Here is a 20,247-nt window from a genome sequence, read left to right on the forward strand (position 1 = left end):
TCATAGGTACAAATCTGCTGATAAATGGCCTTTAAAGGAGTATTCCGGTTGTTAAAAGTTATCCACAGGATCAGGGATAACTATTTTACCTAAAAAAAATAGTTAGTCCCTATTCTATAGATAAAGGATAACTTTTAACAACCCGAATACTCCTTTAAGGCAGACACAGTTTATAGCCACAACCAGGCCAGGAAAGGACACATCCTTTCTTTGTGTGGTGTCCGGACCAGACCCCCTGCCCACAAATCCATGGGGTCAGGGAACAAGGTATGCGCTAGATACTGGACACTGGCGCAGCAAGAGACACCTATGTTGAGGAAACTGAACTGGCTGCTCTGGCTTCTGCTGCTTGTGGAAAGGGAGGTGGGTGACTCTGTGGGGGGTGGAGAGGGGTCTTCCTTTCAGACATGCTGGCGCCAGGCGTGTTGGCTGCACAGACAGTGTTTCCTAATTATAATGTCATTTGGTCTGACTTTCAGAGAGAGCAAAACATTGCCCCATTTTGCTTTAAAAGCGAGGGTCTCAAAGCATGGCTATCCAGTAATGATCAGACTGATATCAATTCTACACCTCTCATGGTAGTAAGCAAGGGAGTCTACAGGTCACCATTCTGGCCAGCAAGCCAGAGGAGCCAGTTCTTTCCAACTCTGCACCCCACTGAGACGACTGGGTGTCCTGGCCATTATCCTCTTACTCCTCCAAATCTGACTCTTCCTCCCTCATGGAAAATTCTCATTTTGGGTCCCCAACAGGTACAGGCAGCAAGATGATTTAGCTGTTCTTCTACCTCCTCTGTAGCCACGTGAGCGCCAGCGTCTGTTCTAAGATACATATGAGGGGGTTGAGGGACAAATGCAGTATGAGCGGCATGGGCTGCCCAACCTGGAAACAACACCTTTGTTCTTCCCTTTCCCAGGGCCGTCTTTAATATTGATTGGACCCTGGGCAAAAATTTACTTGGCCCCCTGGATCCCGCCTTCCCACACCCTAGCATGCAATCACACCCTCCACCACAACAAACACACAAAAAATCCACACATCTGGTACAGTCCAGTGAATGACTGTAAATACTTCCGGTTCTGAAGACTCCAGCGGCTCAGGGTCAGTGCTCTGGGCAGCTGGGCTCAGGCTGGAAGTGGGCACCGCTCTGCAGGAAGGAGACCAGGGCTCAGCTCACCCTAGTGTTCCAGTGCACCCCAGCACCCTACAGTATGCAGTATAGCACCCTATAGATTACAGCAACCCACAGTATGCAGTATAGCACCCTATAGTATACAGCAACCCACAGTATGCAGTATAGCACCCTATAGTATACAGCACCACACAGTATGCAGTTTAGCACCCCACACTATACAGTACCCCACAGTATATAGTAGAGCAGTATAGCAGCCCACAATATACAGCACCCCACAGTATACAACACCTCACAGTATACAGCACCCCAAACAATACACGATACAGCCCCCCACACTATACAGTACAGCAGTATAGCACTCCACACTATACCGTACCCTCAGTATACATTATACAGACCCCCACAGTATACAGTACAGCAGTATAGCCCCCCCACACTATACAGCCCCCCACAGTATACAGGCCCCCACAGTATACAGCCCCCACACAGTATACAGGCCCCCACACAGTATACAGGCCCCCACACAGTATACAGGCCCCCACACAGTATACAGGCCCCCACACAGTATACAGCCCCCCACACAGTATACAGCCCCCCACAGTATACAGCCCCCCACAGTATACAGCCCCCCACAGTATACAGCCCCCACACAGTATACAGCCCCCCACAGTATACAGCCCCCCACAGTATACAGCCCCCCACTATACAGTATATGTCACCTTTTTCTGATGTAATCTTCACACAAAAAAAGCTCCACAGTTAACTTCTGCAACACTCCATAGGACCTGTGATGACCTCATAGCCATGTGACCAGTAATTGCTAGGTTACTGGTCACATGGTGATGATGTCATTAAGGTCCTAAATCACAACTTTAGCACAGTACGATCATGATGCCTGGAATCCTGGTAGAGCTGACAGCCTGACACCCGGGGCAGTGGCTAGCAGGGCTCAAGAGGCAGCTGCCTTGGGCCCCCCAGGAGCAACTGGGCCCGGGGCAGCTGCCCCTTTTGCCCCTTGGTAAAGACGGCCCTGCCCTTTCCACAACCACAATGAAGACACTGATACTGGAAATAATGCAGTATTGGCGCCTTCAACAGATTTGGGCCTAATGTCTGTTGGGTGTTATCGCATACAGAAACCATGCAGAGATTTTTTGCTGAACTACGGAACGGAAACAAAAAACTGAACGGATCCGTGAAAAACGGACCGCAAAATACTGAAAATGCCATATGGTCGTGTGCAAGAGGTCTAAGGCAGCAACCTGTCCCCTCCCTACTTTCCCGATACATCCCCATAGGCAATCTCCGATCCTCACAGGACCTCCTTCTCTCCTCTTATCACCTCTTCCCAAAATCGCCTCCAAGATTTCTCCTGTGCATCCCTTATTCTATGGAACTCACTACCCCAACATATCAGACTCGCACCTACAGTGGTATCCTTCAAAAGAAACCTGAAAACCCACCTCTTCAGACAAGCCTACAACCAGTGGCCCTGCTGGGTCTATACCACCATGACCAACTTTACCCTCACCTACTGTGTCCTCCCATACCATGTAGATTGTAAGCCCTCACGGGCAGGGCCCTCTCTCCTTCTGTACCAGTTTATAACTTGTCCTGTTCATGCTCAGTGCAATTGTCTGTATTATGTATGTATACCTCTTCTCATATGTACAGCGCTATGGAATGAATGGCGCTTTAATAATAAATAATTGCAGCCCCAGGTCCTCGTGTCTCATTCCCGTGCTTTGTCTATTCTACACAATTCTTCATTCTAGCCTTGCCCTTCACTGACCCTGACAGTAGAATAGAAGCTTAATTGTGACTGAACTCTGTCCCTAAAGTCGTTTTTTCTGCCAGACACTGCAAATACCCGTCCACCTTCATTCACAGCCCCCCACAGAATGACATTCTGCAAGGCCCCCCCTGCCTGCACTACTTGCCCAACCAGGCTGTCCCTCCCGTCCACCTCCTCTAGGGCTTTTTCCCACCAACATGTTCAGTAAAATGGTGTTGCGTGCCGTTTTACTGGATTTGTCCGAAACAAACCTGAAAAGCTTCAGGATCAGATGGCAGACAACATTTTTCACAATTTGTAATGAACCCTGTTCATTACAAACTGATTTGCTCATCTCTAATCCAGTCCCTTCATGAACCTCAAAACCTCAATGAATCCCAATAGGCTGCGTCTCACTGATCTTAGGGTACGGCCACACAGTTAGGGTCCATTCACACATCCGTATATGTTTTGCAAATTGCGGATCCGCAAAACACGGACACCGGCAAGGTGCGTTCCGCATTTTGCGGAATCGCACATCGCCGGCACTCTCATAGAAAATGCCTTTTCTTGTCTGCAATTGCGGACAAGAATAGCACATGTTCTATTTTTTTGCGGAACAGAAGTGCGTTCCGTGTGCATTCCACATCACAGATGCGGACACATTTACTTCAATGGGTCCGCAAATCCGGAGATGCAGACCGGAAGCACAGAACGGAACCCTACGGAAGTACTACGGAGTGCTTCCGCGGGGTTTCGTCCCGTACACAAAAAGATAGAACATGTCCTATCTTGTTGCGGAACAGCCGGATCGCGGACCCGTTAAAGTGAATGGGTCCGATGTTCGTGCATTGCGGCCCACATTTTGTGGGCCGCAGCACGGCCACGGGGCGCACGCGTTCGTGTGCAGGAGGTCTTAGGTATAAAAATATTCATTATAGAGATCTCTGTACTGTCCATTTACGTACCGTACTATAAGAAACATTTTTTAGCAAGAATAAATCTCCTTAAAAGTGCCTGTGTATTACAGTCCGCAGGCACTGTGGTCATGTACTGGCCCGATGTCTTTTTCATAAGCAGGATCCATCAGCACTATTTCAGCTCTCCCCCTTCAGATGTGTGTGACCTAAGCCAGCCTGGAGCAGGGGAGGGTTAATGCACTGTTAGGCCCCTTTCACACGGCAAGAATTCCGCGCGGGTGCAATGCCTGAGGTGAACGCATTGCACCCGCACTGAATCCGGACCCATTCACTTCAATGGGGCTGTGCAGCTGAGCGGTGATTTTCATCGCAGCATGCTCTACATTCTTTTCTATGGGGCCTGCGTTGCATGAAAAACACAGAATATAGAACATGCTGCGATGAAAATCAGAACAAGTGATGCGTGAAAATCACCGCTCATCTGCACAGCCCCATTGAAGTGAATGGGTCCGGATTCAGTGCAGGTGCAATGCGTTCACCTCAGGCATTGCACCCGCGCCGAAAACTCACCCGTGTGAAAGGGGCCTAACTGTTGTTTCATGCCTGATGAAAGGGACCCTCCACTTAAACCCCTTAAAGGGGTTGTCCGAGTTATGGAAAAAAGATATAGCACTGTAACTCTGATGGTCAGCGATATATAACTAAAAGCTAAGCTGGTTCTCTTCTGGCCCTTTGTTTACTTGCAAAAAAAACAACCTCTGCCCCTCCCCCTCCACTGCTAAGGGAGTGGATACAAGTGCTGCCCTGAGTGACATTTCTGCCTGCTGGGAGACTCTGCAGTATGTTGTATGTGTAGGACTACAAGTCCCAGCTGTATAATGACACTGCTAAAGGAGTGGATACAAGTGCTGCCCTGAGTGACATGTCTGCCTGCTGGGAGACTCAGCAGCATGTTGTATGTGTAGGACTACAAGTCCCAGCTGTATAATGACACTGCTAAGGGAGTGGATACAAGAGCTGCCCTGAGTGACATGTCTGCCTGCTGGGAGACTCTGCAGGATGTTGTATGTGTAGGACTACAAGTCCCAGCTGTGTAATGACACTGCTGAGGGAGTGAATACAAGTGCTGCCCTGAGTGACAAGTCTGCCTGCTGGGAGACTCAGCAGTATGTTGTATGTGTAGGACTACAAGTCCCAGCTGTGTAATGACACTGCTAAGGGAGTGAATACAAGTGCTGCCCTGAGTGACATGTCTGCCTGCTGGGAGACTTAGCAGCATGTTTTATGTGTCATGTATAGAGCTGGAGATGGCGGTATATAGTGTATCATGTATAGAGCTGGAGATGGCGGTATATAGTGTATAATATATAGAGCTGTACATGGTAGTATATAGTGTATCATATATAGAGCTGTACATGGCGGTATATAATGTATTATGTATAGAACTGGACATGGCGGTATAAAATTTATCATGTATAGAACTGGACATGGCGGTATATAATGTATCATGTATAGAACTGGACATGGCGGTATATAATGTATCATATATAGAACTGGACATGGCGGTATAAAATGTATCATGTATAGAACTGGACATGGCGGTATAAAATGTATCATATATAGAGCTGGACATGGCAGTATATAGTGTATCATATATAGAGCTGGACATGGCAGTATATAGTGAATCATGTATAGAACTGGACATGGCGGTATAAAATGTATCATATATAGAGCTGGACATGGCAGTATATAGTGTATCATATATAGAGCTGTACATGGCAGTATATAGTGAATCATGTATAGAACTGGACATGGCGGTATATAGTGTATCATATATAGAGCTGTACATGGCGGTATATAATGTATCATATATAGAGCTGTACATGGCGGTATATAATGTATCATGTATAGAGCTGGACATGGCGGTATATAGTGTATCATATATAGAGCTGTACATGGCGGTATATAATGTATCATGTATAGCGCTGGACATGGCGGAATATAGTGTATCACATATAGAGCTGGACAGGGCGGTATATAATGTATCATGTATAGAGCTGGACATGGCGGTATATAATGTATCATATATAGAGCTGTACATGGCGGTATATAGTGTATCATATATAGAGCTGTAAATGGCAGTATATAATGTATCATGTATAGCGCTGGACATGGCGGTATATAGGGCGTCTTCTTCTCCCAGCAGAGCTCACAGCCTGGGAGAAAAAAACTCCCCCTTTTTAAATAAAAAGATAAAATAAAAACAGAAAAAAAACACCAAAATATTAAGTATAAATTACATATAAAATATATAAACAATAAATAAATAAACATATCACATATTGCCACGTCCAAAAAGTCCAAACTATTAAAATAGAAAAAAATCTATGCGGTGAACGCGGGAACAAAAAAAAAAAAAACGGCGCGATTCAGCATTTTTTTAAAATGCGGAATGCACGTGCCTTTTTTGGTTTATTTTTTTCCGCGTGGTATCGAATGGTATCGAGTAAGGCAATACTTTTTTATGGTATCGAAATCGAATCAAAAATTTGGTATCGCAACAACTTTACGCAGTACAGTAATACACTGGTATAGATCATACCAGTGTATTACTGTACTGCGGCAGCAGGAAGCGCACGGCATCATAGCAACCAATGACGCCGTGCGCTCCTGCACTCAGACGAAATCCAGGCCAGTATCACACGGACCATGTTCCACGGACGTGTGCATGAGACTTAACGCACTCACAGGACTCCGAGATCCCTCCGACAAACAGGACCGCAGCCCTACCCCAACCACATCACAGCACGGGATGTAGATCCGGCAAGAGCTGGAACCAAATCCCGGCCTGGAGTCAGTGCGCGTCCACAGCGGAGGGAGCACCAGGACGGCCCCGGGGACGCCGACAACTGTGACTCCATTATCCCCCGGACAGGACAAATAATCCGGGACAGCAGAAGGGCAGTGATCCCGCAGTGACGGCGGATATAGGCGGCAACGAGGGACATTTCTCTTCAAACCCAGCGTTGCTTCAGTTTTATCTAGTCACAAAATAAGTTTACAAGAGAAGAACTATGAGATGAATGATGAGCCCGGACCAAACATCCTGAGGAAGGGATCTCAGTTCTGTCAACTGCAGCACAGGGATTATACACACAGTGACGTCACAGCGCAGGGATTATACACACAGTGAAGTCACAGCGCAGGGATTATACATACAGTGACGTCACAGCGCAGGGATTATACACATAGTGACGTCACAGCGCAGGGATTATACACATAGTGACGTCACAGCGCAGGGATTATACACACAGTGACGTCACAGAGCAGGGATTATACACACAGTGACGTCACAGAGCAGGGATTATATACACAGTGAAGTCACAGAGCAGGGATTATATACACAGTGACGTCACAGAGCAGGGATTATATACACAGTGACGTCACAGCGCACGGATTATACACACAGTGACGTCACAGCACAGGGATTATACACACAGTGACGTCACAGTGCAGGGATTACACACACAGTGACATCACAGCGCAGGGATTATACACACAGTGACGTCACAGTACACTGATAAACACTGAAGAGATGCTGCACACAGTGACGTCACAGTACACTGATAATAAACAATGCCCATGTTGTTTGGTTCTAGACTTCTTTATATGTTAATTTAAGAGGTGTTACTTTTGTCGCTGAAAATAAGGCTTTATAAAGGTAAAAAACTAAAATAAACGGCTCCTAACTTTTTTAGCTGGCTCCTAGATTCCAAGGAAATTTGTCAAGCCCTGATATAGTGTATCATATATAGAGCTGAATATGGCGGTATATAGTGTATCATGTATAGAGCTGGAGATAGCAGTATATAATATATCATGTATAGACATGGAGGTATAAAATGTATAGAGTTGGACATGGCGGTATACAGGTGAAATACAAAAAAGTTCATTTATTTCAGTAAGGCTACTTTCAAACTAGCAGCACAGACCTCCGGTAGTCTGTTCCGTCGGGTGAACAGCCTGTCGGATCCGTCCTGCCGCTAGAGAACGTGTGCCCCCGGACTGCCGCTCTGTCCCCATTGACTATAAGGCCTCTTTCACACGGGCATCATGTTTTTTGCCCGGATAAGATGCGGGTGCGTTGCGGGAAAATGCGCGATTTTTCCGCGCAAGTGCAAAACATTGTAATTGTGAGAAAAATCGGCATGTTTGGTACCCAAACCCGAACTTCTTCACAGAAGTTCGGGCTTGGGATCGGTGTTCTGTAGATTGTACACTGCTCAAAAAAATAAAGGGAACACTTAAACAACACAATGTAACTCCAAGTCAATCACACTTCTGTGAAATCAAACTGTCCACTTAGGAAGCAACACTGAGTGACAATCAATTTCACATGCTGTTGTGCAAATGGGATAGACAACAGGTGGAAATTATAGGCAATTAGCAAGACACCCCCAATAAAGGAGTGGTTCTGCAGGTGGTGAACCACAGACCACTTCTCAGTTCCTATGCTTCCTGGCTGATGTTTTGGTCACTTTTGAATGCTGGCAGTGCTTTCACTCTAGTGGTTGCATGAGACGGAGTCTACAACCCACACAAGTGGCTCAGGTAGTGCAGCTTATCCAGGATGGCACATCAATGCGAGCTGTGGCAAGAAGGTTTGCTGTGTCTGTCAGCGTAGTGTCCAGAGCATGGAGGCACTACCAGGACAGGCCAGTACATCAGGAGACGTGGAGGAGGCCGTAGGAGGGCAACAACCCAGCAGCAGGACCGCTTTGTGCAAGGAGGAACAGGAGGAGCACTGCCAGAACCCTGCAAAATGACCTCCAGCAGGCCACAAATGTGCATGTGTCTGCTCAAACGGTCAGAAACAGACTCCATGAGGGTGATATGAGGGCCCGACGTCCACAGGTGGGGGTTGTGCTTACAGCCCAACACCGTGCAGGACGTTTGGCATTTGCCAGAGAACACCAATATTGGCAAATTCGCCACTGGCGCCCTGTGCTCTTCACAGATGAAAGCAGGTTCACACTGAGCACATGTGACAGACGTGACAAAGTCTGGAGACGCCGTGGAGAACGTTCTGCTGCCTGCAACATCCTCCAGCATGACCGGTTTGGCATTGGGTCAGTAATGGTGTGGGGTGGCATTTCTTTGGAGGGCCACACAGCCCCCCATGAGCTCGCCAGAGGTAGCCTGACTGCCATTAGGTACCGAGATGAGATCCTCAGACCCCTTGTGAGACCATATGCTGGTGCGGTTGGCCCTGGGTTCCTCCTAATGCAAGACAATGCTAGACCTCATGTGGCTGGAGTGTGTCAGCAGTTCCTGCAAGACAAAGGCATTGATGCTATGGACTGGCCCGCCCGTTCCCCAGACCTGAATCCAATTGAGCACATCTGGGACATCATGTCTCGCTCTATCCACCAACGTCACGTTGCACCACAGACTGTCCAGGAGTTGGCAGATGCTTTAGTCCAGGTCTGGGAGGAGATCCCTCAGGAGACCGTCCGCCACCTCATCAGGAGCATGCATAGGCAATGTAGGGAGGTCATACAGGCACGTGGAGGTCACACACACTACTGAGCCTCATTTTGACTTGTTTTAAGGACATTACATCAAAGTTGGATCAGCCTGTAGTGTGTTTGTCCACTTTAATTTTGAGTGTGACTCCAAATCCAGACCTCCATGGGTTAAAAAATTAGATTTCCGTTTTTTTATTTTTGTATGATTTTGTTGTCAGCACATTCAACTATGTAAAGAACAAAGTATTTCAGAAGAATATTTAATTAATTCAGATCTAGGATGTGTTATTTTTGTGTTCCCTTTATTTTTTTGAGCAGTGTATTATTTTCCCTTATAACATGGTTATAAGGGAAAATAATAGCATTCTTAATACAGAATGCATAGTACAATAAGGCTGGAGGGGTTAAAAAAATAATAATAATAATTTAACTCACCTTAATCCACTTAATCGCGCAGCCCGGCTTCTCTTCTGTCTTCTTTGCTGTGCACAGGAATAGGACCTTTGATCACTGTGCTCATCACATGGTCCAATCACATGGTTCATCACCATGGTGAGGGACCATGTGATTAGATCATGTGATGTGACATCACCACAGGTCCTTAGTCGGCAGCTCAACATTACAGAAGAAGACAGAGATCCGCAACTATGCGATCAAGTGGACTCAGTGAGTTAATTTTTATTTTTTAACCCCTCCATCACTATTTTACTTTGCATTCTGTATTCAGAATGCTATTATTTTCCCTTATAACCATGTTATAAGGGAAAATAATACAGATCGGGTCCCCAGCCCGATCGTCTCCTAGCAACCATGTGTGAAAATCGCACCGCATCCGCACTTGCTTGCGGATGCTTGCGATTTTCACGCGGCCCCATTCACTTCTATGGTGCCTGCGTTGCGTGAAAAACGCAGAATATAGAGCATGCTGCGATTTTCACGCAACGCACGAGTGATGCGTGAAAATCACTGCTCATGTGAACAGCCCCATAGAAATGAATGGGTCAGGATTCAGTGCGGGTGCAATGCGTTCAACTCACGCATTGCACCCGCGCAGAAAACTCGCCTGTGTGAAAGGGGCCTAAGTGTTTTGTGGCTAGGGAAACATATAGCCTTCATGCTGCCTGCGGAAAAAAATTGAAACAGTAGACCACCCCCCCAACCCCCCCATGCCAAATTCTTGACCTAACCCCTTCCCTCCAGCCAGAGCTATAACTTGACCAGCATGCACTTTCTATAATACTGGTGTCTTCTTATGTGGCACAAGGGTCTTTGGCCCCCCTCAGGCTCTGCTATCTCTGCACCCCCTATTTTATTTTCTGAAAGCTATATTTCTTTTATTTTTCTGTCGATCGTCTTGTGTAGGATCTCTTTTTTTGAAGGAAAAGCTGACATTTTTATTGGTACCATTTTTCGGTGCATATGATTTTTTGATCATTTAACCTCTTAAGGACATAGGGCGTACAGGTACGCCCTTGTGCCCTGGTACTTAAGGACACAGGGCGTACATGTACGCCCTGTGTATTTTCGATCACTGTCGTGCGGCTGGCAGTGATCGGAACCCGGTGCCTGCTTAAATCATTGAGCAGGCACCTAGGCTAAATGCGCGGGGGGGTCCCGTGACCCCCCCATGTCGGCGATCGCGGCAAACCGCAGGTCAATTCAGACCTGCGGTTTGCTGCGATTTCTGAAGTTTCTGGTCCCCGCAGTCCCTGACCGCGGGGATCAGAAACTTTATATGCCTAAAAAAAAAGTTTTATTCACCCCCCCCTGCACCCCCGAATGATTTTTATGGTGGCGGGAGGTGCAGGGGGAGGGTTGCGGGCGGTGCGGGAGGCGGGCGGTGCGGCAGGCGGGATCGCGATCCCCCGCCCGCCTCCCCTTGTATAATCGTTGGTGTCTAGTGGGGATACCAGGGTGCCAGCACATTGCTGGCACCCTGGTATAAACGGCTGACATCTGCGATGCGATGTCAGCCGTTTAACCCTTTCCATACAGCGGTCCGTACGGACCACTGTATGGAAAAGGTTAACAGCGCAGGGAGCTCCCTCCCTCTCCCATCGGGGGGCTGCTGTGCCTTTGCAGCCCCCCGATGGGGAGCGAGAGAGCCCCCGGAGAGCCCCCCGAGAGATCCCCTCCTTACCCTTCCCCGTCTGCGAAGTTCTGAGCAGTACTGAGCAGACGGGGAAGGTTCCCATGGCAACAGGACGCCTCTCAGGCGTCCTGCTGTCCATGGTGCTGAACAGATCTGTGCTGAAAGGCATAGATCTGTTCAGTGTAAGTAAAATACAGTACAGAACAATATATATTGTACTGTACTGTATTATACAGACATCAGACCCACTGGATCTTCAAGAACCAGGTGGGTCTGGGTCAAAAAAAAGTGAATAAAAGTGGAAAAAAAGTAAAAATCAAAAAACACATTTATCACTGATAAAAAATGAAAAAAATAAAATTCCCTACACATGTTTGGTATCGCCGCGTCCGTAACGACCTGATCTATAAAACGGTCATGTTACTTTACCCGAACGGTGAACACCATAAAAATAAAAAATAAAAAACTATGATGAAATTGAAATTTTGCCCACCTTACTTCCCAAAAAAGGTAATAAAAGTGATCAAAAAAGTCGCATGTACGCCAAAATTGTAACAATCAAACCGTCATCTCATGCCGCAAAAATCATACCCTACCCAAGATAATCGCCCAAAAACTGAAAATACTATGGCTCTTAGACTATGGAAACACTAAAACATGATTTTTTTTGTTTCAAAAATGAAATCATTGTGTAAAACTTACATAAATAAAAAAAAGTATACATATTAGGTATCGCCGCGTCCGTATCGCCCGGCTCTATAAAAATATCACATGATCTAACCCCTCAGATGACCACCGTAAAAAAATAAAAATAAAAACGGTGTAAAAAAAGCCATTTTTTGTCATCTTACGTCACAAAAAGTGTAATAGCAAGCAATCAAAAAGTCATATGCACCCCAAAATAGATGTCAATCAAACCGTCATCTCATCCCGCAAAAAATGAGACCCTACTTAAGATAATCGCCCAAAAACTGAAAAAACTATGGCTCTTAGACTATGGAGACACTAAAACATTTTTTTGGTTTTAAAAATGAAATCATTGTGTAAAACTTACATAAATAAAAAAAATAGTATACATATTAGGTATCTCCGCGTCCGTGACAACCTGCTCTATAAAATTACCACATGATCTAACCTGTCAGATGAATGTTGTAAATAACAAAAAAAAAAAAACGGTGCCAAAAAAGCTATTTCTTGTTACCTTGCCGCACAAAAAGTGTAATATAGAGCAACCAAAAATCATATGTACCCTAAACTAGTACCAACAAAACTGCCACCCTATCCCGTAGTTTCTAAAATGGGGTCACTTTTTTGGAGTTTCTACTCTAGGGGTGCATCAGGGGGGCTTCAAATGGGACATGGTGTCAAAAAAAACCAGTCCAGCAAAATATGCCTTCCAAAAACCATATGGTGTTCCTTTCCTTCTGCGCCCTGCCGTGTGCCCGTACAGCTGTTTACGACCACATATGGGGTGTTTCTGTAAACTACAGAATTAGGGCCATAAATAATGAGTTTTGTTTGGCTGTTAACCCTTGCTTTGTAACTGGAAAAAAAATATTAAAATGGAAAATCTGCCAAAAAAGTGAAATTTTGAAATTGTATCTCTATTTTCCATTAAATCTTGTGCAACACCTAAAGGGTTAACAAAGTTTGTAAAATCAGTTTTGAATACCTTGAGGGGTGTAGTTTCTTAGATGGGGTCACTTTTATGGAGTTTATAATCTAGGGGTGCATCAGGGGGGCTTCAAATGGGACATGGTGCCAAAAAAACAGTCCAGCAAAATCAGCCCTCCAAAAACCAAACGGCGCACCTTTCACTCTACGCCCCGCTGTGTGCCCGTACAGTAGTTTACGGCCACATATGGGGTGTTTCTGTAAACAGCAGAGTCAGGGCAATAAAGATACAGTCTTGTTTGGCTGTTAACCCTTGGTTTGTTAGTGGAAAAAAATGGGTTAAAATGGAAAATTAGGCAAAAAAATGAAATTCTCAAATTTCATCGCCATTTGCCAATAACTCTTGTGCAACACCTAAAGGGTTAACGACGTATGTAAAATCAGTTTTGAATACCTTGAGGGGTGTAGTTTCTTAGATGGGGTCACTTTTAGGGAGTTTCTCCTCTAGGGGTGCATCAGGGGGCTTCAAATGGGACATGGTGTAAATAAACCAGTCCATAAAAATCAGCCTTCCAAAAACCAAACGGCGCACCTTTCACTCTACGCCCCGCTGTGTGGCCGTACAGTAGTTTACGGCCACATATTGGGTGTTTCTGTAAATGGCAGAGTCAGGGCAATAAAGATACAGTCTTGTTTGGCTGTTAACCCTTGGTTTGTTAGTGGAAAAAATGGGTTAAAATGAAAAATTAGACAAAAAAATGAAATTCTCAAATTTCCTCCCTATTTGCCAATAACTCTTGTGCAACACCTAAAGGGTTAACAACGTATGCAAAATCAGTTTTGAATACCTTGAGGGGTGTAGTTTCTTAGATGGGGTCATTTTTGGGTGGTTTCTATAATGTAAGCCTCGCAAAGTGACTTGAGACCTGAACTGGTCCCTAGAAATTGAGTTTTTGTAAATTTCGGAAAAATTTCAAGATTTGCTTCTAAACTTCTAAGCCTTATAACATCCCCAAAAAATAAAATATCATTCCCAAAACAATTCAAACATGAAGTAGACATATGGGGAATGTAAAGTCATCACAATTTTTGGGGGTATTACCATGTATTACAGAAGTAGAGAAACTGAAACTTTGAAATTTGCAAATTTTTTTCAAATTTTTGTTAAATTAGGTATTTTTTGGTGCAAAAAAATTTTTTTTTTTTACTCCATTTTACCAGTGTCATGAAGTACAATATGTGACGAAAAAACAATCTCAGAACGGCCTGGATAAGTCAAACCGTTTTAAAGTTATCAGCACTTAAAGGGACTCTGGTCAGATTTTCAAAAAATGGCCTGGTCCTAAGGTGTAAAAAGGCTGTGTCCTTAAGGGGTTAATATTACACTTTTTTGGGGCAAGATGACCAAAAAAATGGCTATTTTGGCACAGATTTTATTATTATTATTTTTTTTAACAGAGTTTACCTAAGGGGGTAGATCATTTCATTTTTTCTTAGAACAGGTCATTACGGACGAAGCAACACCTAATATGTGTATGCTTTTTATTATTGTTATGTCATACAAAGTAAAAGCATCTTTGAAAAGAAAGAATCTTGTTTTTGAGGTGGCATTTTCTGAAAGCCATATTTTTTTTATTCTTATGGCGATTGTCTTATGTGGCAGCTCATTTTTTGTGGGATGCGGTGATGGTTTCCTTGGTACCATTTTGGGGTGCATACGACTTTTTGATTGCTGGCTATTATGCTTTTTGTGAGGCAAGGTGACCCAAAAATGGCTATTTTGGCACGGTTTTTATAAAAAAAAAATATATATATTTACGACTTTTACCTGACGGTGTAGATCATGTGACTTTTTCTATAGCTGGTTGTCACGGACCCGGTAATATCTAATATGTCTGTTTTTTTTTTTTTTCTATTGTACATGATTTTATAAGGTAAAAGGCGTTGTTGTTTTTTACTTGAAATTCTTTTTGTTATTAAAAACATGTTTTTCACTTTTTATTTTTGTCCCATTTTGGGACTTTAACTTCTCAGGGTTTGATCCCTGTTTCAATGCAGTACAATACATTCTGTATTGTGGGGCATTGAACGGTCAGTGTTTCACCTCTTTCACACGGCCGTTGTGCATCCGTTCCGTGCATTGGGGACCGCAATTTGCATGGGTAACGTCCGTGCGGCGGCCGGGACGGATCGAGACCCATTCAACTTGAATGGGTCTGTGATCCGTCCGCACCGCAAAAAAACAGAACAAGTTCTATTTTTTTGTGTTGTGGCGGCACGGACAGAAACACCACGGAAGTACTACATAGTGCTTCCGTGGGGTTCCGATCCGTGCTTCCGTTCCGCATCTCCGTGATTGCGGACCCATCCAAGTGAATGGATGCGGAGTGCACATGGCCAGTGCCAGTGTATTGAGGACCCGCCGTATGTGGGCTGCAATACGGGCACACAGCGTTCGTGTGCAAGAGACCGAGAAGAGCCGGCCTGGGAGCTGGATCTCCTGGGCTCCCGTAGATGGCAGGCTCTGATGCCTGTGTAAAGCATTGGGGCTGCCATAACAACCATCGGCTCACCGTCACCGCAGAGCGGGGGTACCAATGGGGTCAGAAAGGGAGCCCCCCCTCTCTCTGTAAACCGTGCAGTGCGGACCACAGCATGTGAACGGTTAATTCGCCGGCATCGTTTTTTTGAGGGATGCTGGAGGATACAGCAGGAGCCTGTGCCACTGATCAGGTGGGCGCAGCTCCTGCACCCGCCCCATCAGAACAGGTACATCTACGTGAGGAGGCGGCAAATGGCCACATTCCACCACGTACATGTATGTGAAAATGCGTGAAGGGGTTAAGGGGATCTGCATAAGTTCTGCATGAAAAGCACTTCAAAATCGAGCTCAAACCCACATAACAAAGCGCTATCGCAGACTATCGAACAGGAAAACCGGCTTAGTTGCCCACGGCAACCAGAGCTTTTCTGGAAAATTAAAGGTGGAATCTTATTGGTTGCTATGGGCAACTAAACCAGTTCTACTTTACACCAGTTTGATTAATCTCCTCCAGTTTTCCTGTTAGTTTCATAAATTATGTTATTTTTTTTTTTAACAACCCATCTGCACGGAAAAAAGGCACATAAACCGCAATGTGTGCCCGTAGTCTAATGGTGGCACCTATAATGGTAGTTTTGCCTTGGCCTTACAGACCATGTGGTAACTTATCTTCCCAAGTACAACAGATAATACGGTAATGGAGGAAAGGTCACATTGTGCAGAGCAACTAGTGGGGGAGCTGTGCCCACCCTGGCTCCACCAGTAAGGGGCTCCCGTACCACCCAGTGGGAGGGTATGACACAGCACCACACCCGCCCATTACACTTTACAGTCAGTGCAGGACATGAGGGAAGCAGGGAGGGGAAGGGTTAACAGAGGCAGAAGGCATTGTACACACCGAGCAGAAGGCCGTCCATGTCAAAGAGGATGTGGCTGACGGGCTGCGGGGATGACAGGGCCATGCTTGTCACTTCAGTGTCTCCTTCACCTCACACTGCTCGCAGCTATGGAGGAAATGAACGGGCAGCCGGAGACACACCTCGAGGACAACCACCATCTAACCCTGGGATCCGAAGCACATTGCTAGTTCTGTGCTGTGCCTTATATCACCAGCCGCAGAAACGATCAGGGAGTAAAGGGAATCTCCGGGAATGGTGGAGCAAAAGCGAGATGTTAGGCCCCTTTCACACCAGCAGATTGGCTCCAGGTGCGTTCAGTGAAAGTCGCACCATTTTGTGAGCAAGTTCAGTCAGTTTTGTCTGCGATTGCATTCAGTTTTTTCCGCGCGGGTGCAATGCGCATTGATGCGTTTTTCACGCTCGTGATAAAAAACGGAAGGTTTACAAACAACATCTCCTAGCAACCATCAGTGAAAAACGCATTTGCTTGGGGATGCTATGCGTTGTTCACGCAGCCCCATTCACTTCTATGGGGCCAGGGCCCCGTGCAAAATGCAGAATATAGAACATGCTGTGTTTTTTTTCACGCAACGCAGAACTGATGCCTGAAAAAAATGTACACAGACCCATTGAAACGAATGGGTCAGGATTCAGTGCGGGCGCTATGCGTTCACGTCACGCATTGCACCCGCACGGAAGACTCGCTCGTGTGAAAGGGGCCTAAGAGTATAAATGAACAGCGGGCGTAAAGGAAATAACCGAAATCCTTGACAATACATAAAGGATCACAGTATACGGGTTATCTTCCTACAGATGCAGCAGAGCTGAGTCTGTCATCTGTCTGGTTTGTGCACAGTCATAACGGATAGATCAAAGCTGAAATACACAACTAGTGACCTGCATGGGGCAATTATATCGCTAACCCTATCTGCACCACGGATAAGGCCTCGCGCACACAGTCCTGTCCGTATTTCAGCAAAATGCTGATCGATTCTGCGTGAAGTATTCTTGTCCTCAGAAGTGTTGAGTGAATCAAAGTCAAATGAATGGACTTCAATCAGAATTTCAATCCAGGAAAAATTAGATTTGCTGCAAAGCTCAATTTCCTCGCGTTTCGTGCAAATAGTGGTAAAAAAAATTATTCTCACCTCAACCGTTTGGGCGTGAAGAGGTCATCGCGGCCATCTTGATTACAAAAAAGGCACAAAATCTCGTGCGAGCTGATGTATGACATCACCATACCAACACGCTGATCAGTCGCAGTGATGACCACCGGCTCGCCCGGCCAGCGGATGACTAACCCCTGAAAGGCCTGAATTGTAGTCTCAGAATGAACGCAGCATCTTGGGGGTTCAATGACGGGGGTGGCACAATCGCCGTTCCAGTGTGCCCGCTACATACAAAGAAATGCTTATTAGTCACAAATCAAATTACTTTGTGAAATTTGGCAAAGCAGCAAAAACGAATTTTTGATAACTTCGCTCATTCGGATCGGACTGGGGTGCTGAGGGCCCACCAGTAAAATTCATTCAGGGGGCCACTGTACTGTTCCGTGCAAATATTAACTGGTCCCAGTTCTCCGATTTCCCACCGCCCGTTCTCCATACATATCAGGGGAAAGATGCATTTGTGTGCAACCGTGTTTCTACTAAAGCATAACTCCCAGCCGTCCCCGATCCAGCAGGACAGGCCTGGATTCTAGCAGTTGTCCCGCGGTCCTGGGATGGCTGAAGAACGTCCTGCTTCCTGAGGAGACAATGGTGAAGCGCGACGAGCAGGGCGGAATGGCAGAGCGCACAGGCCGGGTCACGATGATCATTCCCCGGCCTGTGCTCTAGTGGTCAGCGCAGCAGGTGCGATGGCGTCACTTCATGGTGCCTTCTGCTGGGGAGAGCATGATGTGTTTCATTCACCAGGGGTACGGGGGGGAGTGTTACTTTTATCATTTTATTAACAATATAGGCTTCACTGCCTATAGCTTTTTTCTATAGTGTGCAAGCACAGCCACCGCTGCTGGATTGCAGGGTGGTCGTAACCATGGAAACAAGCAGTGTGTAATGTGGGCTCCTTACAGCGTCATTTACATATTACAAGAATCGATTTTTTGAAGAAATGACAAAACTGACAATCAAAAGAATCAGACAGATGGAAAAAAGGTACTCTGTTAAACATGGATTTATGAAAAAAAAATTTGGGTAAATTGCTAGTGACAGATTCCCTTTAAGTACTTAGTAGGAGGTTGGGGCCCACCCTTAAGCCTCATTTATTTGAACGTGTGTATTCACACATCAGTGTTTTAGCACGGTCCGTGGGTCCGTGTTTTCAGCACGGATGCATGTCCTATCTTGGTCACTCACGCCCATTATAGTCTATGGGTCCGTGAAAAAACACGGATGCCATCCGTGTTGCATCCGGATTTCACGGATCATTAAGAAGAGATGCTTTGAAAATTATTTTTCAGCTGTTCAGTGTCAGTTAAACACTGATGCAACACGGACAGCAAAAAACGGACCCAACACGGATCTGTCACGGGGGAAAACACAGATTGAACACGGTCCGTGTTACTACTGATCCAAAACTGACACGGACGTCTGCATGAGGCATTAGTCAGGGGGCCAACCAGGGGATTCACCTGCCCTTCTGTGGGTCAGTCATAAGGACGTGTTCATGGCCCCATAGAAAAGAATGGGTCATTGAGCTACCCCTGCCAAGTGCACCTGCTGTAGGTTAGCCAATTTCATTGGTACAAATCTGCTGACTGATGAAAGGGTTAAGCCTCATTGACACGTCAGTGATTGTGAGCCAAAATCAGGACTGGAGCCTCCACAGACATAAGGCCTAAGGAAAGATCTGCACCTGTTCTGTGTTTAGAGCCGCATCTGGTTTGGGCTCAAAATCACTGATGGAAATAACTGACCGAACACTGACGTGTGAATGAGGCTTTATGCAATTTTTGTCAGATGGTATTGGGGGTCATTTCCATTACAGTTTTTTTTTTTCTAGATTGTCTCTGCTGGGTCTTTTATCTAGTGGCACTACAGGGGGCATTATAACTTCATGGGGCACTATAGGGGGCATTAGAACTTCATGGGGCACTACAGGGGGCATTAGAACTACTGCAGACACTATAGGGGACTTTAGTACTACTGTGGGCAGTTATAGAGGGGCCTTATTGCTGGGGGCACTATAGGAGGCCTTATTAATATTGGTGGTGCTGTGAGAATTATTATTGAGCACAATATGGAGAACATTGCTACTAATGCGGTTGCTTTGGGGGGTGCTGTAGGGAACGCTATTACTATGGAGGACAGTTTGGGAGCATATTATTATGGGGGACTATCTGAATGGCACTAGCACGGTATTGGAGGTAGCAGCAGGATGAGGCCCCTTTCACACGGGCGAGAATTCCGCGCGGGTGCAATGCGTGAGATGAACGCATTGCACCCGTACTGAATCCGGACCCATTCACTTCAATGGGGCTGTGCAGATGAAAAATAACTGAAATAAAGTGGCCTAAATGGGAGGAAATGCTCAAAAACCCCAAACACTGTGGCGTGTTTATAACCGGGGGAGCAATTCCTCCGCATGTGATCCATGGAGGATGTCGGCAGCGGACCACATGCACCACAATGGCATCCTACACAAGATGGGATAATGTGTGGATGCAAATATAAGAATACATAAATCACTGCGAAAGGTCCACCACAATGATATGCAATTGACAACACTGCTAATCCCTAGGC

The 20,247-nt window shown here is 45.8% G+C and overlaps 1 protein-coding gene across 1 annotated transcript in view; it reads right to left on the minus strand.

Moving 5' to 3' along the window:
- The window catches only part of LOC120994883 (pseudouridine 5'-phosphatase), a 554,435-nt gene extending 537,767 nt beyond the window's left edge, over positions 1-16,668 (minus strand). The window contains exon 1 of the mRNA XM_040423754.1: positions 16,504-16,668. Coding sequence (XP_040279688.1) covers positions 16,504-16,567 — 64 coding nt within the window. The 5' untranslated portion in view covers positions 16,568-16,668. The remainder of the gene's footprint in view (positions 1-16,503) is intronic.
- Between the last annotated feature and the right edge of the window lie 3,579 nt (positions 16,669-20,247).

Source organism: Bufo bufo, chromosome 3 (assembly GCF_905171765.1).
Source record: "Bufo bufo chromosome 3, aBufBuf1.1, whole genome shotgun sequence".
In the NCBI taxonomy this organism is placed as follows: domain Eukaryota; kingdom Metazoa; phylum Chordata; class Amphibia; order Anura; family Bufonidae; genus Bufo; species Bufo bufo.